Source organism: Scyliorhinus torazame, chromosome 25 (assembly GCF_047496885.1).
Source record: "Scyliorhinus torazame isolate Kashiwa2021f chromosome 25, sScyTor2.1, whole genome shotgun sequence".
NCBI classification, from domain to species: Eukaryota; Metazoa; Chordata; class Chondrichthyes; order Carcharhiniformes; family Scyliorhinidae; genus Scyliorhinus; species Scyliorhinus torazame.
Window position 1 is genome coordinate 22796979 of NC_092731.1, and position 24930 is coordinate 22821908.

Here is a 24930-nt window from a genome sequence, read left to right on the forward strand (position 1 = left end):
ACTTCAATGTCAGGAGTATACGAAACAAGGTAGGGGAACTGGCAGCGTGGGTTGGTACCTGGGACTTCGATGTTGTGGCCATTTCGGAGACATGGATAGAGCAGGGACAGGAATGGATGTTGCAGGTTCCGGGGTTTAGGTGTTTTAGTAAGCTCAGAGAAGGAGGCAAAAGAGGGGGAGGTGTGGCGCTGCTAGTCAAGAGCAGTATTACGGTGGCGGAGAGGATGCTAGATGGGGACTCTTCTTCCGAGGTAGTATTGGCTGAAGTTAGAAACAGGAAAGGAGAGGTCACCCTGTTGGGAGTTTTTTATAGGCCTCCTAATAGTTCTAGGGATGTAGAGGAAAGGATGGCGAAGATGATTCTGGATATGAGCGAAAGTAACAGGGTAGTTATTATGGGAGACTTTAACTTTCCAAATATTGACTGGAAAAGATATAGTTCGAGTACAATAGATGGGTCGTTTTTTGTACAGTGTGTGCAGGAGGGTTTCCTGAAACAATATGTTGACAGGCCAACAAGAGGCGAGGCCACGTTGGATTTGGTTTTGGGTAATGAACCAGGCCAGGTGTTGGATTTGGAGGTAGGAGAGCACTTTGGGGACAGTGACCACAATTCGGTGACGTTTACGTTAATGATGGAAAGGGATAAGTATACACCGCAGGGCAAGAGTTATAGCTGGGGGAAGGGCAATTATGATGCCATTAGACGTGACTTGGGGGGGGATAAGGTGGAGAAGTAGGCTGCAAGTGTTGGGCACACTGGATAAGTGGGGCTTGTTCAAGGATCAGCTACTGCGTGTTCTTGATAAGTATGTACCGGTCAGACAGGGAGGAAGGCGTCGAGCGAGGGAACCGTGGTTTACCAAGGAAGTGGAATCTCTTGTTAAGAGGAAGAAGGAGGCCTATGTGAAGATGAAGTGTGAAGTTTCGGTTGGGGCGATGGATAGTTACAAGGTAGCGAGGAAGGATCTAAAGAGAGAGCTAAGACGAGCAAGGAGGGGACATGAGAAGTATTTGGCAGGAAGGATCAAGGAAAACCCAAAAGCTTTCTATAGGTATGTCAGGAATAAGCGAATGACTAGGGAAAGAGTAGGACCAGTCAAGGACAGGGATGGGAAATTGTGTGTGGAGTCTGAAGAGATAGGCGAGATACTAAATGAATATTTTTCATCAGTATTCACTCAGGAAAAAGATAATGTTGTGGAGGAGAATGCTGAGCCCCAGGCTAATAGAATAGATGGCATTGAGGTACGTAGGGAAGAGGTGTTGGCAATTCTGGACAGGCTGAAAATAGATAAGTCCCCGGGACCTGATGGGATTTATCCTAGGATTCTCTGGGAGGCCAGGGAAGAGATTGCTGGACCTTTGGCTTTGATTTTTATGTCATCATTGGCTACAGGAATAGTGCCAGAGGACTGGAGGACAGCAAATGTGGTCCCTTTGTTCAAAAAGGGGAGCAGAGACAACCCCGGCAACTATAGACCGGTGAGCCTCACGTCTGTAGTGGGTAAAGTCTTGGAGGGGATTATAAGAGACAAGATTTATAATCATCTAGATAGGAATAATATGATCAGGGATAGTCAGCATGGCTTTGTGAAGGGTAGGTCATGCCTTACAAACCTTATTGAGTTCTTTGAGAAGGTGACTGAACAGGTAGACGAGGGTAGAGCAGTTGATGTGGTGTATATGGATTTCAGCAAAGCATTTGATAAGGTTCCCCACGGTAGGCTATTGCAAAAAATACGGAGGCTGGGGATTGAGGGTGATTTAGAGATGTGGATCAGAAATTGGCTAGCTGAAAGAAGACAGAGGGTGGTGGTTGATGGGAAATGTTCAGAATGGAGTACAGTCACAAGTGGAGTACCACAAGGATCTGTTCTGGGGCCGTTGCTGTTTGTCATTTTTATCAATGACCTAGAGGAAGGCGCAGAAGGGTGGGTGAGTAAATTTGCAGACGATACTAAAGTCGGTGGTGTTGTCGATAGTGTGGAAGGATGTAGCAGGTTACAGAGGGATATAGATAAGCTGCAGAGCTGGGCTGAGAGGTGGCAAATTGAGTTTAATGTAGAGAAGTGTGAGGTGATTCACTTTGGAAGGAATAACAGGAATGCGGAATATTTGGCTAATGGTAAAGTTCTTGAAAGTGTGGATGAGCAGAGGGATCTAGGTGTCCATGTACATAGATCCCTGAAAGTTGCCACCCAGGTTGATAGGGTTGTGAAGAAGGCCTATGGAGTGTTGGCCTTTATTGGTAGAGGGATTGAGTTCCGGAGTCGGGAGGTCATGTTGCAGCTGTACAGAACTCTGGAACGGCCGCATTTGGAGTATTGCGTACAGTTCTGGTCACCGCATTATAGGAAGGACGTGGAGACTTTGGAGCGGGTGCAGAGGAGATTTACCAGGATGTTGCCTGGTATGGAGGGAAAATCTTATGAGGAAAGGCTGATGGACTTGAGGTTGTTTTCGTTGGAGAGAAGAAGGTTAAGAGGAGACTTAATAGAGGCATACAAAATGATCAGGGGGTTGGATGGGGTGGACAGTGAGAGCCTTCTCCCGCGGATGGATATGGCTGGCACGAGGGGACATAACTTTAAACTGAGGGGTAATAGATATAGGACAGAGGTCAGAGGTAGGTTCTTTACGCAAAGAGTAGTGAGGCCGTGGAATGCCCTACCTGCTACAGTAGTGAACTCGCCAACATTGAGGGCATTTAAAAGTTTATTGGATAAACATATGGATGATAATGGCATAGTGTAGGTTAGATGGCTTTTGTTTCGGTGCAACATCGTGGGCCGAAGGGCCTGTACTGCGCTGTATTGTTCTATGTTCTAAAGTTCTGGCGCGGAGATCAGGCATTCTTCATGCTATTGCTAATGCTCTTGTCTCCTCACGTAGCTTCAGCAGTGTGTTGCAATGTGCCAGAAAGCTGCAGAGAAAATCTTCCAATTCTACAGGGACTCGGTGAGCAGGACATACTCGAAACAGAGCGAATAGAGATGGGGCAACAGTGTGCCAAAGGACCTTCAGCAAAGTCAAACCCCCCTCGCATTCAGAACGAGGCCAATGGACAAAGTCTCTGGTGGGGAGCAGCGATCGCGCTTTGTTCCTAAGCCCTCCACGGTAACTGTTGGCCGATCCTGTAGATGTGTGGTTATTCTGAGCTGGTGAGTGCCTGAGAGAGAAGTGGACGTTCTCACCTGTCCCAGCACTCTGACTTACCTCGTGAAATGTGCCAAACACCTGAATATCTGGGAGTCGGGAAGAAGGAACTTTTTTTTAAATAAAATTTAACGCTCACGCGTTCCAGTTTGGTTTTGTGCTAATTTCTCATTTTCCAGCAATATTCCTTCAAATCTGGCAGGTTGTAAAAATCCGGGTTGATTTATCTTCTGCTATCACTGGTAACTCCGGTTCCATTGCCTGCCCCGGGATCAAATAAAAACAGGGAAGTCCTGGAAAAGCTCAGCAGATCTGCTATATCTGTGGAGAGAGAAACATAGTTTTTTTTTTCTTCCCTGTTATAAATTTAGGGTACCCAATTTTTTTTTCCCCCAATTAAGGGGCAATTTAGCATGGCCAATCCACCTACCCTGCACATCTTTGGGTTGTGGGGGTGAGACCCACGCAAACACTGGGAGAGTGCGCAAACTCCGCATGGTCAGTGACCCGGGATCGAACCCAGGTCCTCAGCGGCGTGAGGTAGCAGTGAGAGAAACAGAGTTAACGCTTTGAGTCAAATCTGACTCGTTGGAACTCATTGTTTTATAACATAGTTATTCCTGCTTCTGTATTTCATCAATAAAATTGCAGCCGTGATGATTTTCTTCCCCTACAGATAGCGCAGGCTGTCCCCAGGTGTCGGCTCTCACCTTCCAAATCTTTATTCTCCACCACCTGGAAGGACAAGGTCAGTAAGTGTGTGGAATCACCACCGCCTTCAAATTCCCCTCCAAGTCATTCACCACCAAGACTTAGACAGGTTTCATTGCGTACCATCCTCGTCGCCGGGTCAAAATCCATACTTAACATCATTGCGGGGCTGTGCCTCCACAACGGACTGCGACAGTTCAGGAAGGAAGCCTACCATCATCATCATCATCTCAAGGAGTGGGCAATGAATGCTGGCCTTGCCGATGACACCCACACCCCGAGAATGAACTTTTAAAAAAACCATAGACCGATAAAGCAAGAAAAACACACCCAGAGGGAGAGAAAACAGTTAATTTTTTTTGAGTCCGCATGACCCTTCAGAACTGAACAGAGGTAAAAATGTGTTGGATTATATATTGTACAAGAGGAGGTGATTAGTGGGAGCTGGGAGAGATTGCAAAAAACGATGTCGCAAAAGCTAAGAAGAAGTGACAAGATGGCCCGACGTGGGAGGGAGAGGGCGTGTTTTTGAATAGGAGCAAAACACGTTTGGGATATTAAAAAGGCTAAGATGGAGGAGAAAGGTCACATTCTAAAGTAGCCGATTCCCGAGATGCTGTAACATCCCTAATTGGGAGAAACAAACGTGTGCAATGTTAAGCTGGCGAGTGTTAGCTGTCACTTGTCTCAAGTTTGCGAAAAACATTTGGTGTTTTTTATTCAGCTGGAAATTGCCTGGTTCTTTATTCCCTTTCCTGCTGTTCAGAGCTTTTAGCTCTCGTACTTATCTTGGTTGGTGAAGTGATTAGCAACGGCCAGTAAGTGTTCTAATCTGCACTGCAGTTAACGAGCCTGGTTTCTGGCACTTGAGGGGAAGAAAGTGCTTCAGCTCTCTATGTGCTGCAGTGTTTTGACACGAGTTCTCCGTGGGACCAGCATTCAGCATTCTTCGGCAACCCGTGATGGTTTACTTTGGCTGCAAAGGTTTTTTTTTGGAAGGCTGGAGTGTTTTTAACACTCTTGCTCTGTCCCTCCCAATTCCATCTCCCCAACCTTGCCCTCATCGGCATGGCCCCTCCCTCTCCTATCTACAATGGCTCCTAATAGTCGTAATAATAATCTTTATTGTCACAAGTAGGCTTACATTAACACTGCAATGGAGTTACTGTGAGAATCCCCTAGTCGCCACATTCCGGCACCTGTTCGGGTACACAGAGAGAGAATTCAGAATGTCCAATTCACCAAACAAGCACGTCTTTGGGAACTTGTGGGAGGAAACCGGAGGAAACCCACGCACACACGGGGAGAACGTGCAGACTCCGCACAGACAGTGACCCAAGCCGGGAATCGAACCTGGGACCCTGGCGCTGTGAAGCAACTGTGCTGCCGTCCTATTCCTTGAAACAAACTTACATTTATTTGGCACCTTTCATGATCTCACGAGGGCATTGCAAAACACTTTGCCACTGTAATGACTGTGGCAGCCTATTTCTGCACAGCAAGCTTCCGCAAAGAGCAATGTCGTAATGACTGGATAATCTGTTTTTTGCAATGGTGCTTGAGGCATAAATGTTAGCCAGGACACCCGGGGTGAACGCTCCTGTTGTTCAAATAATGCAATAGTAACATTTGTGTCCATCTGATAGGGACGATGTTTCACGTCTTGGTTTCACGTCTGATCCGAAAGAAGGCAGCTCCGACTATGCAGCACTCCCTCGGGCGCTGCACTGGGAGTGGCGTGTGTGCTCAAATCTCTGACGTGGAACTCGGTTGCAGACGACGAATTACGTTGAGGATTACAGAGCGAGTGGCAGTTCTGGTCCCTGTTTGAGTCCGGGTGCCCCTTCCGTTTATTGTAATTGTCAGAACGGCGAACTGGGCTGTGACACGACGAGCGACAGATCATTCCGCAAACAGAGGTCTGACCCCAGATGAAGCCGCCTGACGGGCAAGTGTGTTGGTCACCTTTAGTCAAGATGGCTGCTCTGTTTTCCTTTGGAGGGGTCCTTTGTCTCAACCCAGAGGGAGTCCGGCAAACGTCTCAACGCCCGCGGAGGCTGGCACCTGCTCGGGACTGCTGCTATGAGTGGCCATTCTTTGACATGTGTACAGCCAGAGCCACCATGCCGCCGACGTACGTACAGACCCCAAGGGCAATTGAGCAGATGGCTGTGCACAGAGTTTGCCTGGAGGCTGCGCTAGCCTGCCGATAATTCCCCTTGGCTGTGGCTTTGCTGGTCTAGAGGGCACAAGATGAGACGGTTAATGGCTTTAACACTAAAACATTCCGAGGTGCTTCACAGGAGAGAGAACCTGATACCGAACAACGTACGATGAGGTTAAGACACTTGGTCACCTTGAGGCGCATCCCAAAGTCAGGGAGAGAAGTGGAGAGGTTAAGGAAGGGAATTCCAGAGCTTTTAAGCCTTGATAGCTCAGCCGCCAGTGGCGGAGAGATTAGAATTGGGGATACGTGATGGCACGGTTGGAGGGGCGTGTGTTGTATGGCTGGAGGAGGTCATAAAACGTACAGTGCAGAAGGAGGCCATTCGGCCCATCGAGTCTGCACCGGCCCTTACAAAGAGCACCCTACTGAAGCCCACGTATCTACCCTATCCCAGTAACCCCCACTTAACATTTTGTGGACACTAAGGGCAATTTAGCGTGGCCAATCCACCTAACCTGCACATCTTTGGACTAGGAGGAAACCGGAGCACCCGGAGGAAACCCACGCAGACGCGGGGTGACGTTTAATGGCTGTGACTGCCACTGTCCACAGACTATTGAACCAGTGGCTCGTCAAATGCTCTCGCCCCCTTGATGAAGCAGGTAGCTGGGAAGACAGAAATTGGAGTAGGCCATTCAGCCCCTTGAAGCAGTTTTATCATCATCGGAAAGCGCCACAGACATTTGTGGGAGATAGTTGGGGATTTCCATTGGATTTTGTGCATGTAAAATGTTGCCTGATTTCAGTCGGGAGTCATTTAGTTCTGATTTTTTAATAGAAACTTAAAGTACCCAATTCATTTCTTTTCCAATTAAGGGGCAATTTAGTTTGGCCAGTTCACCTACCCTGCACATCTTTTTGGGTTGTGGGAGTGAGACACACGCAAACACGGGGAGAGCGTGCAAACTCCCATAAGGTCAGTGATCCAGGATTGGAATCGAACCCGGGTCCTCAGCACCGCGAGGCAGCAGTGCTAACCACTGTGCCACCGTGCCGTCATTTAGTTCTGATTTTAATCTTGTGTCCTTTGTTCTGCAATAGTTTCGCTGCATCTCCCCCACTGAGTCCCTTAATCATATTAAATAGCTCAGTTAGATCACCCTCAATCCAGGAAGCAAAACCTAAGTTTGAGAGGGACCTGCTGTCACAATTGAATCCTAAAATATTCTCGCAGCAATGTGCAGAAGATGACATCTTACCTTCTGTGATAGGTAAAACGCAGCGATTCCCATTGGCCAGAAGCAGCAGAGCATAGAGAAGACAGCAAGCCCCAGATAGTCCTGAGGGATGTTGAGGGAGATGGAGCTGTCACTGTCACTATTACTGTCACCATCGCTGTAGTAATAATTAGCCTGTGAAAAGAGCAACATCAACACTTTCACCTCTAATCTAGCAGAAACTGAAACAGTAACCTGGATTTATATAGGAACGTGCGAATTAGGAGCAGAAGTTGGCAATTCAGCCCTTCGAGCCTGCTCCACCATTCAATCAGATCATGGCTGATCTCCTGGTCTCAAATCCACTTGTTGCCCATGTCCCTTTAACCGGTTTTCTTTATTAGAAATGTATGTATCTCCTTCTTGAAACTATTTAATGGCTCAGATTCCACGCACAATGGGGCAGCGAGTTCCACAAATTCACCCCCCCCCCCCCCCCCCCCCCCCCCCCCCCCCCCCTGCGAGAAGTAGTCATCTCGGGTCTACAGTGCCATTAACCTCGAAAAACGTATTCCTGAAAATAGAGACATTCTGTTGAAGTTTTCCGATCTGCACTGATAGAAATTGACTTTTCTAGTCAGCTACAACCTTGAGAGTAAGGGAAGATGGAGACAGATGTGAAAATGCCACAATTCAAAGGGAGCAACGATTCATGCAGCACAAGAAAGGGATGCTAATTGTTGGACAAGTCGACTCTCGATTGCTCGAGAGATTCCCTTGTTTCTCATTGTGGGAGAGTCCTGGGCCACAGGGCGTAATCACAGAGTAAGGGGTGGTCCATTTAAAACAGGGACGAGGAGGAATTTCTCCTCTCAGAGGGTGGTGAATCTGTGGAATTCTTTACCGCAGAGGCTGGGTCGTTCAAGGCTAAGAAAGACAAATGTTTAATCAGTAAGGGGGAACTGAGGGTTGTGGGGATAAGGGGGGAAAGTGGAGTCGAGGATTATCGTATCATGATCTCATTGAATGGTGGAGCAGACTCGATGGGCTGAATGGCCTACTTCTACGTCTTATGGTCATTGCCATGGAGAATGGGTCAGTGAACTATTGGTTCTCCATGCTTTTGTCTAGAGATCTTATGACGCAGTAGGTAGCGTCCCTGCCTCTGAGCCAGAAGCTCTGGGCTCCAGTACCACCCTCTGGCTTGAGGGCCAAGGAAGGTGCGTTCATAATGCGGTTAAATAGGTTGAGTGTCGACCTGCAAATCCTTCCAAATGTGCTGCTGGTAAGAGCAGGAGAGTGGAGTGGCACCCCTCAAACCATAAACCCCTGGCCACAGACTAGCAACCTGGACTTACTAGCTATGGAGACAAAACAAAGTGCATCTGTGCACCACTAGATGCGGGAAGAGAATTGGAAAGCCTTTGTCTAATTCAAAAAATGCCTCGCCATGTTCTTTCTGCTTAAACAACAGGCCCTATGTATGACTATATGTAGTTTCTAGCAAGCTTAAACCATATTGTGAGCCCAACTGATAATCTCAAATTAGTGTAATTCGTGGCGCACTCGGGATTGGTCAGCAAGTGCTGCCTAATTGTGGAATCAAATCTAATGTGGGACGCTTCGTCCTGAGTTTTGCCAGGACGGGTTGGTTGAAAACAATCAGTGCTCTTGCCTGCTGAACAGCCAAAGGGGAGTGCTATGTGATACAATCCTGGAGTCGGTGGACTATACAGCCTATGTACCTTTCATCGCACCAGCACCAAAGTTCATACAACACATTGCACATTTGTGTGGTCAGCTGAACATCTTTATTTAAGGAAAGTGTCGCTAGGTTTCTCGCCGGAGATTATTCAAACCAGGACGGCTGTCAGGTTAAAGAAGGAGATATAGGGAGGGCTAACCAAAGAGGTGGGTTTTAAGGATAATCTTAAGAAAAGACAGGGGTGGGTGTGGAAAGGTTAAAGAGGATATTGCAGAGTTGGCAATGGTGCGGCATCAGAGGAAACATCCCATCGGACTAAACTTAGTGATTTGATTCAACAATCTTGCTCAGTGGGCTGGAATACTGGTTCGTGATGTGGAGCGAGGCCAGTAGCGCGGGTTCGATTCCCGTACCGGCTGAGGTGATTCATGAAGGTCCCGCCTTCTCAACCTTGCCCTCGCCTGAGATGTGGTGACCCTCGGGTTAAATCACCAGCAGTCAGCTCCAAAAGGGGAGAACAGCCTGTGGGACTGGGACGGCATTTACATGATTGCAAAATCTCCATCATAAGTGTTGACAAAGTTGCGGGAAAGAATTTTTATTATTTTTTATTATTCATTTATGGAATGTGGGTGTCGCTGGTTAGGCCCAGCATTTATTGCCCATCCCTTGTTGCCCTTCAGAAGGTGGTGGTGTGTTGCCTTCTTGAACCGCTGCAATCCCGGATGTGTAGATACACCCACAGTGCTGTTAGGGAGGGAGTTCCAGGATTTTGCCCCAGCGACAGTGAAAGAACGGCAGATATATTTCCAAGTCGGGGTGCTGAGTGACTTGGAGGGGAACCTCCAGGTGGTGGTGTTCCCGGGTATCTGCTGCTCTTGTCCTTCGAGATGGTAGTGGTTGTGGGTTTGGAAGGAACCTTGGTGAGTTGCTGCAGGGCATCTTGTAGATGGTACACACGGCTGCCACTGTGAAATGAAATGAAAATGAAAATTGCTTATTGTCACAAATAGGCTTCAAATGAAGTTACTGTGAAAAGCCCCTAGTCGCCACATTCCGGCGCCTGTTCAGGGAGGCTCTTACGGGAATTGAACCGTGCTGCTGGGCTGCCTTGGTCTGCTTTCAAAGCCAGCGATTTAGCCCTGTGCTAAACAGCTCCTAAACAGCCACTGTGCGTCGGTGGTGGAGGGAGTGAATGTTTGTGGAAGGGGCAGCAATCAAGCGGGGCTGCTTTGTCCTGGATGGTGTCGAGCTTCTTGAATGTTGTTGGAGCTGCACTCATCCAGGCAAGTGGAGAGTATTCCATTACACTCCTGACATGTGCCTTGTAGATGGTGCAGGTTTTATGGGGGGGGGATTCCGCGATGGTAATGCCATTGAATGTGAAGGGGCAGTGGTTAGATCCTCTCTTGTAAGAGATGGTCATTGCCTGGCACTTGGGTGGAACGAATGTAACTTGTTTGCAGCCGAGAAGTGCATGACCTCAGCATGATTTTGAGGACTGGTTTCAAAGTGTTAGTTGTAAGGAAGTATGGTATTTGCACAGCTACTCAGCGCCTCTTCAACACGCCTCAAAGCACTCCGCAGCAACTGAATTCTTATCAGCGTGCAGGTACTTGTGTTGGCAAAGACAACAGGCAATTTGTACACAGCAAGGTCCCACAACGGGCAAATAAAGTGATGGAGTCATTAAAGCATAGAAGGAGGCCATTTGTCCGATTGAGTCAATCCTAGCTCCCTAGAGCAAACCAGTCAACCCCCTTTCCCCCATATTGCTACATGCTTCTGCAATTTTATTTCCCTCAAATGCCCATCACGTTCTGTTCCCTGATGAAATCATCGATTGTCTCCGTGTCGACCACCCTTGTTGGCAGCGGGTTACAGAACCAGTGGCACTTGATGCGTAAAAAAAACGTTCTTCCTCACCCCCTCCCCAGCATTTCTTGCTAAAGCCCTTAAATCTCTCTTCCCCAGCCCTCGTACCACAAGCTGATGGGAACAGCTTTCCTCTGTCTACCAAATCTAAACCCGTCATGATCCTGGACGCCGCCATCAGATTTCCCCTCAACCTCCATTGATTCAAGGAGGGTGGTTTGAACAAATGAGATTCATGAGCAGCGATGCTGTTTCCAGTGATGTGTGGTGAGAGCACAGTGTTGGCCACAGGGAGAACTTTCAACTCTCCGTGCTGCAGGACCTCTTAAATCAACAAGTTTAACATTCCACCCGACGAAGATGTAGAGTTGCAAACCCTCCAGGGTTGCCCAGGAGTCTCCGGAAGTTGACTTGCTGCATTGAAACCCAGGGAAGAACCACTTGTGTCCACCTGATATCAGATATAGGAGCAGAATTAGGCCATTCGGCCCATCGAGTCTGCTCCGCCATTCGATCATGGCTGATATGTTCCTCATCCCCATTCGTCTGCCTTCTCCCCATAACCCCTGATCCCCTTATTAATCAAGAAATCCCCTTATTAGTAAAGAACACCAGATATGTGCTTGAGGTGTTACCTACAGGGCTGGAAGGTTGAATTAGACAGAATAGTTCTTCCTTAGAACATAAGAACTAGGAGCAGGAGTAGACAATTTAGCCTCTCGAGCCCGCTCCACTGCTCAATACAATCATGGCTAATCTCATCACAGCCTCAACTCCACCATCCTGCCTGTACTCCGGAACCCTTCAACCCGTTACTAACTAAAAATCTGTCTAACTCCTCAAATTTACTCACTGCCCCAGCATCCACTGCACTCTGGGGTAGCGAATTCCACAGATTCACCCTTTGGGTGAAGTAGTTTCTCCTCAACTCTGTTTAAAATGTTCTATCCCTTATCCTAAGACTATGACCTCTCGTTCTAGAATACCCCCCAAGAGGAAGTATCCGCTCCACATCTACTTCGTCCATACCTTTTATCATCTTGTATATCTCAATTTGATCCCTCATTCTTCTAAACTCTCGAGAGTCTCGGCCTAAACTGCTCAATCTCTCCGCATACGACAAACCCCTCATCTCTGGAATCAACCCAGTGAACCTCCTCTGAACTGCCTCCAATGCCACTACATCTTTCCTCAAATAAGGGGACCAGAACTGCACAATACTCCAGGTGCGATCTCACCAATGCCTTGTACAGTTGTAACAACACTTCCTTACCCTTATACTCAATTCCTTTTGCTATGAATGCCAACATTCCATTTGCTTTCCTTATTATCTGCTGCACCTGCAGGCTCGTTTTCTGTAACTCATGCACAAGGACGCCCAGATCCCTCTGTCTCGGAGCTCCCAGAAGTCTCTCCCCATTTAGATAATTAGTTGCCTTCCCATTTTACTGACCAAAATGGATGACCTCACACCTATCCGCGTTAAACTCCATCTGCCATGATCTCCATCTTCTTTCAAAGTAACTCACGGCACGTTGGAAACTTAAAACGATTTGAGAATTAAAATGCACTCACTCAGCATTTAATTCACTTTGATTAATTTATCTCTCCAATGCTGTTGATTTTTCCAATCATTTCCTCATTATTCACTTCTGTGAAATAAATTAATAATTCACACAATTGAAACAACCGAGATTTATTTTAATTAGTTCCCTGAGGAGAACATTAGACAGAAATTTACAGCATCAAAACCCATTACAATCTTTTAAGCACTTTCGAGCAGAGGGAGGAAGAGACAAATGGAGATGGGAGAGTGGGGGATGCAAAGAGATTGAGCAGGAGCAGAGATAAAGAGAAACAGGCCAGCGCAGAGATAAATGGAAAGCCCCGGTGTGTGTGTGTGGGGGGGGGGGGGGATGCAGAGAGATATAATACTAATCTTTATTGTCACAAGTAGGCTTGCATTAACACTGCAATGAAGTTATTGTGAAAATCCCCTAGTTGCGAAACTCCGGCGACTGTTCGGGTACACTTTTTCCCTTTTTTCAATTTTTCCAATTAAGGGCATTTTAGCGTGGCCAATCCATCTACCCTGCACATCTTTTGGGTTGTGGGGGTGAGACCCACACGGACACGGGGAGAATGTGCAAACTCCACATGGACAGTGGCCCGGGGCCGGGATCGAACCCAGGTCCTCAGCGCCGTGAAGCAGCAGTGCTAACCACTGCACCACCCTCTGTGTAATTTACTGTTAATCATCAACCAATCGTCGGTTAATGTTGCAGACAATTTACTAGTCATTGGGTCAAGTGGATGACCCCTAGTTTATTGGAGTATGGTAGGTTTACAGAGTTGGTGAATTGGTAGATGTGTGCATCGCTTTGCGAAACAATGGGCCACTTTTATCACTTTCCCACCATTTTCTGCCTCATTACAGAATCATGAAGGAAGACATTTCTCCAGCACCCAGGATGTCCCAGAACACTTGCCAGTCAGTGAAGTACTTTTGAAACGTAGTCACTGCTGTGATGTGGGAAATGCAGCAAATGCTTTGCACAAAATAAGCTCCCACAAACATCAGTGACGTGTGATTTAAGCACAATGACTGCCCGAAGGTACAAAACCAGGTTAAAATTTTATTCCATTGGAATCAAAGCTGTATAAACTCCGAAGGGAAAGCTTAACTTCAAGGAACCAACTATTTATTTGAATATTCGCAACTGATGCACCAGATCCTTGCTGCTGCCCTTCTCTCGCTGTTTGGTGCCTGACTCAATCTCCAATTTTGCGCTATTCATGGCCTCTGCTCATCACCGGCCCATAACTCTCAAGATCTGGACATGTCCTGGCTACCAACCAGTTCCCCTGCTCAGTGACCTCCCCCACCATCGCCACCTGCTGACCTGCTACACACTTTCCTGCTTGAGAGTTGCCATCCCGGGTGGCTACTTACTGACCAAACTTGTGAGCAGCGTGTCCAATTGAGTTAACGTCAGCTAGCATATTCAAATCCACATTGGTGGCAGTATTGCCTTTGTGCATCACCGAGGCAGTGGTGTAGTGGTATTGTCACTGGGCTAGTAATCCAGAGACCCAGAGTAATGCTCTGGGGGACCTAGGTTCGAATCCCACCACGGTAGATAGCAAAAGTTGAATGGAATAAATATCTGGAACTAAAAGTCATCTAATGCCATGAAATCATTGTTGATTGTTGTAAAATTTGCCATCCTTACAATCCTGGTCTGGCCGACATGTGACACAGCACCACAGCAATGTGGTTGATTCTTAAATGCCCCAACAAAGACATGCAAAAATAAAAATATTTGGGTGCTGCAGTGGTTAGCACTGCTGCCTCATGGCCCTGGGGATTTGATCCTGACCCTGGGTCACTGTCCGTGTGGAGTTTGCGCCTTCTCCACCGTGTGGAGTTTTCACATTCTCCCCTATGTCTATGTGGGTTTGCTCCGGTTTCCTCCCACAACCGAAGATGTGCAGGTTAGGTAGATTGGCCATGATAAATTGCTCCTTAGTGTCCAAAAAAAGATTAGCTGGGGTTACAGGGTGGAGGCGTGGGATTAAGTAGGGTGCTCTTTCCAAGAGCCAGTGCAGACTCGATAGGCCGAATGGCCTCCTTCTGCACTGTAAATTCTATGGTAAGGTTAGGTGGATTGGCCGTGCTAAATTGCCCCTTAGTGTCCAAAAGGTTAGGTGGGGTTACTGGGATGGTGTGGAGGCGTGGGCTTAAGTAGGGTGCTCTTTCCAAGGGCTGGTGCAGACCTGATGGGCTGAATGGCCTCCTTCACTGTAAATTCTAGGATTCTGCGTGGGTCTCACCTCCACAACCCAAAGATGTGCCTGGAGGGTGAATTGGCCATGCTAAATTGCTCCTTAATTGGGTATTCTAAGTTAAAAAAGAACTGGGCAAATGTTGCAAGGAAGATATTCAGCATTTTCTCAAAATGACCTTCTCAGCCCCTCTTCCAAATTGGCACTTCCAATAGCACCAGGCTCTGTGTTGGGTCAACCTTGTTTCCAGGGACTATATGATCAGCAGCATTGGTTGCACCAGTTGCAGCCTCCCTGCTTGACATATTGGTATCGCCTTCCCGCACCACACATGGCCTCCTCACATTGGATGCAGCAACGGAATGACTGACACACACAATACAGGATTTCCAGTCACAACCCCACTCCTCTTCACTCTGGCCGCCACTTCAGGTTCAGCTACCCTGTTACATGGGTGGCCTGACCCCCACATCATCCACCAGACCCCAGGCATCAGGTAACTCCCCTCAGAGGCAGGTCTGAGGTTACCCAGCGGCCTCAGGTCATGTCGAGTCGCCTCACTGCTTTGGCCAAAGTACGGTCCTCACAATTCCGGCAGTAACCAGCCATATCGGCAGCCAGTAGGACCATGAGACATAGAATCATAGAAGTTTACAGCATGGAAACAGGCCCTTCGGCCCAACCAGTCCATGCCGCCCAGTTTTTACCATTAAGCTAGTCCCAGTTGCCCGCACTTGGCCCATAACCCTCTATACCCATCTTACCCATGTAACTATCTAAATGCTTTTTAAAAGACACAATTGTACCCGCCTCTACTACTACCTCTGGCAGCCCATTCCAGACACTCACTACCCTCTGAGTGAAGAAATTGCCCCTCTGGGCCCTTCTGAATCTCTCACCTTAAACCTATGCCCTCTAGTTTTAGACTCCCCTACCTTTGGGAAAAGATGTTGACTATCTACCTTATCTATGCCCCTCATTATTTTATAGACCTCTATAAGATCACCCCTAAGCCTCCTACGCTCCAAGGAAAAAAGTCCCAGTCTATCCAGCCTCTCCTTATAACTCAAACCATCAAGCCCCGGCAACATCCTAGTAAATCTTTTCTGCACTCTTTCCAGTTTAATAATATCCTTCCTATAATAGGGTGACCAGAACTGCACACAGTATTCCAAGTGTGGCCGTACCAGTGTCTTGTACAACTTCAACAAGACGTCCCAACTCCTGTATTCAATGTTCTGACCAATGAAACCAAGCATGCCGAATGCCTTCTTCACCACCCTGTCCACCTGCGACTCCACCTTCAAGGAGCTATGAACCTGTACTCCTAGATCTCTTTGTTCTATAACTCTCCCCAACGCCATACCATTAACTGAGTAGGTCCTGGCCTGATTCGATCTGCCAAAATGCATCACCTCACATTTATCTAAATTAAACTCCATCTGCCATTCGTCGGCCCACTGGCCTAATTGATCAAGATCCCGTTGCAATCCTAGATAACCTTCTTCACTATCCACTGTGCCACCAATCTTGGTGTCATCTGCAAACTTACTAACCATGCCTCCTAAATTCTCATCCAAATCATTAATATAAATCACAAATAACAGTGGACCCAGCACCGATCCCTGAGGCACACCACTGGTCACAGGCCTCCAGTTTGAAAAACAACCCTCTACAACCACCCTCCGCCTTCTGTCGTCCAGCCAATTTTGAATCCAATTGGCAACCTCACCCTGGATCCCGTGAGCTTTAACCTTCTGCAACAACCTACCATGCGGTACCTAGGTGCAGGATTAGGCCATAGGAGCGGGATTAGGCCACTCGGCCCATCGAGTCTGCTCCGCCATTCAATCATGGCTGATATTTTCTCATCCCCGATCTCCTGCCTTCTCCCCATATCCCCTGATCTTATTAATCAAGAACCTATCTATCTCTGTCTTAAAGAGACTCAGTGATTTGGCCTCCACAGCCTTCAGCGGCAAAACGTTCCACAGATTCCTCACCCTCTGGCTGAAGAAATTCCTCCTTGTCTCTGTTTTAAAGGATCCCTTCAGTCTGAGGCTGTGCCCTCGGGATCTAGTTTCCCCTACCTGTGGAAACATCCTCTCCATATTCTTGTCAGTGCTACTGTCTTCTCGGAGGTTCGGTGTCCCAGCTGATCGTGAACCGCGATCAACACTCGATGCTTGAGCCTGCCGGGCTTCACCCCTGTCCCATGAGCCATCTGGCAGAGAGCTCCTCCCTCATCCTCTTCCAGCATCTCAGCCGATTACATGTCTGTTTGGACTCCTCCAGTAGACAGCGATGGGTCAGTGGACATTTCATCTTCCAGCAGAAGTGAAATCCACCAATATCTTCTTCAACCAGTTGAAGCTGCCCGAGGTCCTCTTTCGAGATGGATGGCAAAGATGAAACTGTACTTGGCTCTACCCCTCTGGCGTGGGTTTGAATCACCGATGGCTCCCTGCCTAGATTCCACAGGGGATTGTAGTGTGAATGTTGCCATTTGCTTGAGGCATGAACACAGCATGAGCCATAAACCTCTCTTAACTGGCAAAAGTGGGCTTCCATGTCCAGCCTTTCGTCTGAGGGTCTCAGCCTCCCCATTCCCTTTGCCGGGCCTCTGATGAGGGACGAGGAATGGAGTTGCGCTCGCCAGGTGACCAACTCGACATCTGTGGTGTTTGTGGTTGTTGACGAGCAGTTTTGTTGGAAGTGCCCAACCCTGCTACCTCTTCGGAGTATCTCTTGGGCCTGCCTGGTCCCAAGACTTACTGTAGAGGTAGGACACAATCCATTTGCCTCTTCAGCCTGAGGCCTAAACCCCCATCCTTGCCAACAGTCACCTGCCTGATGATAGCTTTCTCTCCTGCTCTTACGAGTCTTCCCCCATGTCCTGGATGATATCATCTCGTTTGTCAAAGAAGGACAGTCGGGTTTTAACTCTGTTAGGTCTCCTCAACTCTCTCCGGATGTTCTGATCCCTCACCCCTCAGCCAGGCTATCTTTCAGCTCTGCGCCTCTGGTTGATTTGAAGGAGGGATCCAGGAGGACAACGCGGTCGACCAACGTCACTAGCGCCAGGGATACGGAGACCAAGTCCTCTCCTTTGCCTTGTTGTACTCATAAAATTCCCGTTGCAGGCCACAACCGTCACCAGGAACCCAAGGCAGGACCTCAAAGATCCACCATGAACCTCTTTGACCAGTACTCCCCAGTATTTCCCAGCGAGCGTTTCCGCACAGATATTCCATCAGGAACGTTGCCTGCTCCCTCTTGTTGAGGCCCCTGGATGTCATGTCCTTGGTTCAGTCCTCAGTCACCAGCTTGTTGGACGTCTGTGGTCTTATCCCAAATCTGTTCAGCGTCCTGCCCGCCGACAGGTAGGGATACCCGTGATGGGATATTCTGCCCTTTCCTGCAATGTTAGAAGAGGGAACACTGGGAGAAGCTTCTTGGCCATTTTACTTTGACCCACAGCTTAATCCTGTGAAGCCTGTACCTCTGTTTGAGTTGGGCCGGAAGCCTCCCTTGTTGACGAGGCTAGTTTTGGTTCTCTCACTGTCCGCTCCACCTCGCCCTTCCATTTCCTCTGCCATTATTCGCTGTTTGTGTTGTGGAATCTTTGGCCTGCCACCAAAATGTGATTTAAGCACACAGATTGCATGGAGGTTAAAAAACTGGGTTCCTTTATTCCACCGGCATCAAAGCTGTACAAACTCTCAAGGGAAAGTTTAACTTCAAGGAACAAACTATTTAGAGTAAATATTCACGGCCGATGCGCCAGACCCTTGCTATTTGCCCTGCTCCCTCTCTCCCTGCCTCTCCACAACGCTTCTCAGACTCCAGTCATTCATAGAATCATACAATTTACAGTGCAGAAGGAGGCCATTCGGCCCATCGTGTCTGCACTGGCCCTTGGAAAGAGCACCCCACTCAAGCCCACACCTCCACCCTATCCCCGTAACCCAGTAAACCACCAACCCAACCTAACCTTTTTTTTGGACACTAAGGGCAATTCAGCACGGCCAGTCCACCTAACCTGCACGTCATTGGACTGTGGGAGGAAACCGGAGCACCCGGAGGAAACCCACGCACACACGGGAAGGATGTGCAGACTCCGCACAGTGACCCAAGCCGGAATCGAACCTGGGACCCTGGAGCTGTGAAGCAACTGTGCTAACCACTATGCTGCCGTGCTGCCCTGACTCGGCCTCCAGTTTTGCCCAATCATGGCCGTGGCTCATCACCGGTTGATGACTCATGACTCCGAGTCTTGCCCCTGCTGCTTTCTCCCTCGCCTTGTAGCCCCTGGCTCTGCACCCCCCCCCCCCCCCCCCCCCCCCCCCCTACCCTCCCTCAGCTTGCCAATGACACTGCTTCTTGCAGGGTGCAGCCCACTGGGGTTGACCAGTTCCCCTGTTTGGTGCTCTCCCCCACCGTCGCTACCTGCTGCTGGAGGCCCTGCTGCACAGCAATAAGACAATGAATCGGGGGGGGGGGTTTAGCTCAGTTGGTTGGACAGCTGCTTTATGATGCAGAGCGAGGCCAACAGTTCAATTCCCCGTAGCGGCTGAGGTTGCTTTATGATGCAGAGCGAGGCCAACAGTTCAATTCCCCGTAGCGGCTGAGGTTATTCATGAAGGCTCCGCCTTCTCAACCTTGCCCCTCGCCTGATGTGTGGTGACCCTCGGGTTAAATCACCACCCGTCAGCTCTCCCCCTCAAAGCCTATGGCCACCTGGGTCTATGGCAACCTTACATCTGTTTATGGTGTTGATTGAGAGCGGACTTCCCCGCTCTTCCACAAGTAGAGTTATTTGATCGTTTATGTCCAGCTCAGAGATCAGATGGAGGCCTTGGTGTAAGCCTGATCTGAAAGGCAGCATCACCAACTCCCTCAGTATTGGATTCTTGCGTTCAAGCCTCTTTCTTTAGTTGGTTCCCCTCATCATACGTTGCCTTCCCTGCTTCCACATCCTTCATCGACGCCGCCCAGTTGGGAGCCACAGATGAGTCACGTGTTTGACCTCTGGTTGGGCCATTGCCAACTCGTCCCTTGGGTCAGACAAATCCCCCTGGATCCGTGAAAACTTATGAAGCGGATATAGATCAGATAACGCTAGCAAAGCTTTGAGACTAACAAAGGTTTAAAAAAACACATGCTATATTTAGCTAATCACAGAGATTCTGAATACATTGTTGGGCAAAAAGGCAGTGTTTGTATAAAGCTCGTCACAATCCCTGGAAAATGCCTCAATCTGTTTCACGTCCAATGAATTGCTTTATAGTATAGTCACTGTTGTCATGGCAGCCAGTACATCAGCCACTTTGCCCGTAGAAAGATTCCACAAATAGCAATGAAAGGAAACATGGGCTGTTTGCGGTATTTTGGGGCAAGGGAGGAATGTTGGCCAGGAACATCAGTGGGTTGAAAAGGTGACTCGGTATACTCACGGGGAAGCAGGGATTTGAGATATGTGAAAGAGTAATCATTTTTTAAAAATCTTTATTAGTGTCATAAGTAGGCTTACATTAACACTGCAGTGAAGTTACTGTGAAAAGCCCCTAGTCACCACACTCTGGCACCTGTTCGGATAAACTGAGGGAGAATTCAGAATGTCCAATTCACCGAACAGCACGTCTTTCGGGACTTGTGGGAGGAAACTCCCGGAGCGCCCGGAGGAAACCCACGCAGACACGGGGAGAACATGCAGACTCCGCACAGACAGTGACTGAAGCCGGGAATCGAACCTGGGACCCTGGCGCTGTGAAGCAACAGTGCTAACCACAGTGCTACCACGTTGCCCACGGAGTAGATGGGGGAGGTTGCCAATCAAAAGGGGGGTTTCTTGGTTCTAACTCAAATAGCCTATTTGCACAGTCGCAACACTGTATTTCCCTAAGAAATCTTTAAGAGACCCTAATGTAACAGGCAAATTCTGATTGTTTATACTGCCTGACATCCATTTTTATGTCCATGGTAACCAATTTACCTGTGTCTCCAGAAACGGAAGTTCCTCCACATCGATCGAGACAGTTGGAACCTTCGCCTGGCTGATTTCTGATCTCAGGGCGTTGGGCTCTTTGGGGTTTACGATCTCCTGGTCCCCTGTACCGTCCTCGGTGAACGTGGTCTCTTTGCAGTCTTTCCGGCTCGTCCAGCCCTGCGGGTCTGCACACAGTGTCAGGCTTGGGCTGTACAGAGATTCCACAGTGTCCTGCAGCGAGCAGGTGTCCAGGAGCTGCGGGGCCAGCTGACAGGCCGCGCTGGTGGGAGCACCGCCCTGGAATAGGTAGCTGCAGATGGGCGTGAGGTCGGCTCCGTCATGGGGAGAAGTCGGTTCCTCCTGGGCCGAACAGCGGCCCAGCGATAGATGACTAAATGCTTTACTGCTCCTCTCCTTTCCCAACAGGGGTCTCTGAAGCTCACACAGATTTTCCATCCCTTCCCAGGACTCTTCTTCCCAACGTTAATAGATGCTCTGCTTCATACCTGCACTGTAAATTCGATGATAATCTATGATACCTGTCAAACAAAAGGATGAATGGCGGTGATTAAAATCTTCAAGTTTTCTCAAACCTTTCCCCAACTTTCTAGTCACAGAATTACTTTTTGGAAGCGTAACGTAGGAAACACGGCATCCAATTTGCCCACAGGAAGCTCCCAAAAATAGCAGTCTGATAACCAGTTTGCCCATTTTAGTGAAGTTGATTTCGGGGTAGATACCGCAGGACACCGGGAAGAACTCTCTTCCTCTGCAAAGAACACCAGGATGAATTTGTAAAGAGTAGGCCATGGCTAAAAAACCTCAACAATTTATTTTGAGGAGGTGACCAATGTGGTATATAAGGCAGTATCTCTGAATCTTATTTAAATGGAAATCCAAGAGGTTGTCAACATATGAATTAGGAGTAGGCCCCTCGAGCCTGCTCTGCAATTTGATAAGATCATGGCTGATCTGATTGTAACCCCAACTCCATTCTCCTTCCTTACCTCCCCCCCTCCCCTGTGGCCACACTCTGCCACCCGATCCCTTTGACTCCCTTGTCAACTAACCTGTCTAACTCAGTCTTAAAATGATCCAATGGCCCAGCCTCCACTACTCTCAGGGCGAGAGAATACCACAGACACGCCCCTCTGAGAAAAACATTTTCTTCCCCCCCCCTTTCAAATGGGAGACTCATCGAATCCTTACACTGCAGAAGGAGGCCATTTGGCCCATCGAGTTTGCACTACCCTCTGAAAGAGCATCCTACCTAGCCCCCTGCACCTCTCCCCCGCCCCATCTCCCATAACCCCACCTGACCTGCACACCGTTGGACACTAAGGGGCAATTTAACACGGCCAATCCACCTAACCTGCGCACCTTTGGACTGCGGGAGGAAACCGGAGCACCCGGAGGAAACCCACGCAGGCGCGGGGAGAACGTGCAGACTCCACACAGACAGTGACCCGAGGCCGGAATTGAACTCGGGGGTCCCTGACGCTGTGAGGCAGCAGTGCTAACCACTTGCCCCTGGGAGACAGTTGGATGTAAGTAAGATAAAAGCTCAGCCACCAGTTACTGGAATCTTGGGGTGACGGTGATGTAGTGATAATGTGGAGTGAGAAAGCACGAGGCTAATGTCCGAAGTACATGGGTTCAAATTCAATTGGCACAGCGGATTGGACGTTGGAATCAAAAGCTAGTCTCAGTAACGATGACCATAAAACTCATTGATTGTCGCAAAAACTCATCTGGTTCTCCAATGCCCCTTTCGGGAAGGAAATCTGCCACTCTTACCCAGTCTGGCCTACATATGACTCCAGGCCCCACAGCGATAGGGTTGACTCCGAAATGGCCGAGTAAACCACTCAATTCATAGGGAATTGTGGATGGTCAGCAGATGCCGGCCGTGCCAGCAAGGCCCGATACCCACACCCCATCAAAGAATAAACAAACCCCCCCCCTGTCAACATCATAGATTATCATAGAATTTACAGTGCAGAAGGAGGCCATTCGGCCCATCGAGTCTGCACCGGCTCTTGGAAAGAGCACCCTACCCAAGGTCCACACCTCCACCCTATCCCCATAACCCAGTAACCCCACCCAACACTAAGGGCAATTTTGGACACTAAGGGCAATTTAGCATGGCCAATCCACCTAACCTGCACATCTTTGGACTGTGGGAGTAAACCGGAGCACACGGAGGAAACCCACGCAGACACGGGGAGGATGTGCAGACTCCGCACAGACAGTGACCCAAGCCGGAATCGAACCTGGGACCCTGGAGCTGTGAAGCAATTGTGCTAACCACTGTGCTACCATGCTGCCTCTCACCAGTGACTAATTCAGCTAAAAAGTGCAGAAAGTGGAAAGAGAGTGAATTGTTTTCTTTTTAAATTCAGAGTCCCCAATTCAATTTTTTCCAATTAAGGGGCAATTTAGCGTGGCCAATCCACCTACCCTGCACATCTTTAGATTGTGGGGGCGAAACCCACGCAGACACGGGGAGAACGTGCAAACTCCACACGGACAGTGACCCAGAGCCGGGATCGAACCTGGGACCTCGGCGCCGTGAGGCTGCAGGGCTAACCCACTGCACCACCATGCTGCCCTGAGGGTGAATAGTTCAACAAAGCTGGAGCGAGTGCTGTAGTGAATAATGAGATCCCTTACAGGACTGCAGCGGTTGACAGGCAGAGATAGCGTTGAAATAGTTCGGCAAATAAATTACTCCCACCCACACACAGCGAGACAGATATGCAACCTCGCCACACACAGAGAGACACATAAAAAATACAGGCACAGACTTACATATACCAAAACACAAATGTAGAGCCCTCTGCCTAAACCTGACCATCTCTCTCCACCTCCTTTTCTTCTTTTTCAGACACTCTTTAAACCCCACTTCGTTGACCAATCCTTTGATCATCTGACTTAATGTCTCTTTTGGGGTTCAATGGCATGTTTTGTTTCATAAAGCTCCTATGAACCACTCGTGATGCTTTCTCACATTGAAGGTGCGAAATAAATGCAAGTTCAAAGAGAGAATGAAGAGATGGAACAGAGGGATGGAGTAAAAGAGAGAGAGAGAGAGAGAGTAACAAACGAGAATTGGAAAAGAGATTAAAGTGCGAGTGGAATCGAAAGAGGGGATTAACAAGAGAATAACCAGTGGGCTGAGCTGCCGTTACGGGGAGTTATGCAATCTGAATTGGATGAGACGAATCTAGTGATGGAATTGCGAGAGGCTTTTTACATTCTCTCTCTCTCTCTTTTCTCTCTCTCTACCTCTCTCAGTTGTCTCTCTCACACAGGCACAAACAAACCCACGGTGTAACTGCAGAATTCTCTCCTCTCATTTTCGATCCTGCAGCCTGTGGTGATATACATCACTGTAAGCACACAAAGGGTTCATGTACATACACTACACTGAGCTGGTGAATTCTCGGAATTGACTTTTAGATGTCAAGGTGTTCACCTTTACACGCCGCCGGATTGGCAGGTTGACCAATTAGGAATGGAGAGGATGGAGGAAGAGACGGTTCAGCAACACAGAGCAAGCAACTTACCAGGAGAAACCGTGAGGGATGAAGCAGCGAGTTTAATATGAGAAGGTATCAGCGCCTCCAGTCGTATAAAACCCCCATCAGTAATGATCTGCCTTGCACACACATGAGAAGCAGCCCAGCCCTGTAATAAGACTTCCCGGTTAAAGTTTTCTGAAACACAGACCTCTTCATTCAGGCATTCACCAAACGTTGTATCTCCAAGCCAACTCTCAAATCAGTCCTATCATTGGCACTGACTGCAGGGCTCCTCCTCGGTCCTAGTGCCCAGCCTGCTGCTGCAAGGGCAGTGCAGAGCCGGTGGGGTTCAATCCGTTGCCTGCAGATGCCTTTGCCTGGTTTCCCCCTCCCTCGCACTCCAACCTGGCGTCGTGGATTGCGTTAGGTGTCTGCCCTGGAGCTGGTACCCAGCCAAGGTTAACTGCCCTCTGCTGAGTAAGCAGCTCAACGCAGGGCAGGTGCTAGGTGGAGTTAAGAGCTGGAACATGCTCCTTGGACAGCTGGATAGCTTCGCTTCCTGCCCCTGAGGACGATCGAGAGGCGAACCGTAGGTTAACCTAATAATAATCTTTATTAGTGACACAAATAGGCTTACATCAACACTGCAATGAAGTTACTGTGAAAATCCCCGAGTCATCACATTCTGGCGCCTGTTCGGGTACACGGAGGGAGAATTCAGAATGGCCAATTCACCTAACAGCACGTCTTTCGGGACTTGTGGGAGGAAACCGGAGCACCCGGAGGAAACCCACGCA

General features: G+C 48.7%; 2 protein-coding genes across 3 annotated transcripts in view; one reads left to right on the forward strand and one right to left on the reverse strand.

Annotated features, from left to right (window-relative positions):
• The window catches only part of LOC140402414 (exosome complex component RRP46-like), a 30186-nt gene extending 26880 nt beyond the window's left edge, over positions 1-3306 (forward strand). For both annotated transcript variants that reach the window (XM_072490179.1, XM_072490180.1), the window contains one exon: positions 2896-3306. In XM_072490179.1, the coding sequence (XP_072346280.1) occupies positions 2896-2994 (99 nt within the window). In that variant the 3' untranslated portion in view covers positions 2995-3306. The remainder of the gene's footprint in view (positions 1-2895) is intronic.
• Positions 3307-4977: 1671 nt separating this feature from the next.
• Positions 4978-24364, reverse strand: LOC140402530 (synapse differentiation-inducing gene protein 1-like). The gene is made up of 4 exons (XM_072490385.1): positions 24179-24364; positions 20616-21148; positions 7297-7449; positions 4978-6109 (listed from the first exon to the last, which is right to left on the reverse strand). The coding sequence occupies exons 2-4, from the start codon at positions 21063-21065 to the stop codon at positions 5951-5953; spliced, it is 762 nt and encodes a 253-aa protein (XP_072346486.1). The 5' UTR covers positions 21066-21148; positions 24179-24364; the 3' UTR covers positions 4978-5950.
• Positions 24365-24930: the final 566 nt, after the last annotated feature.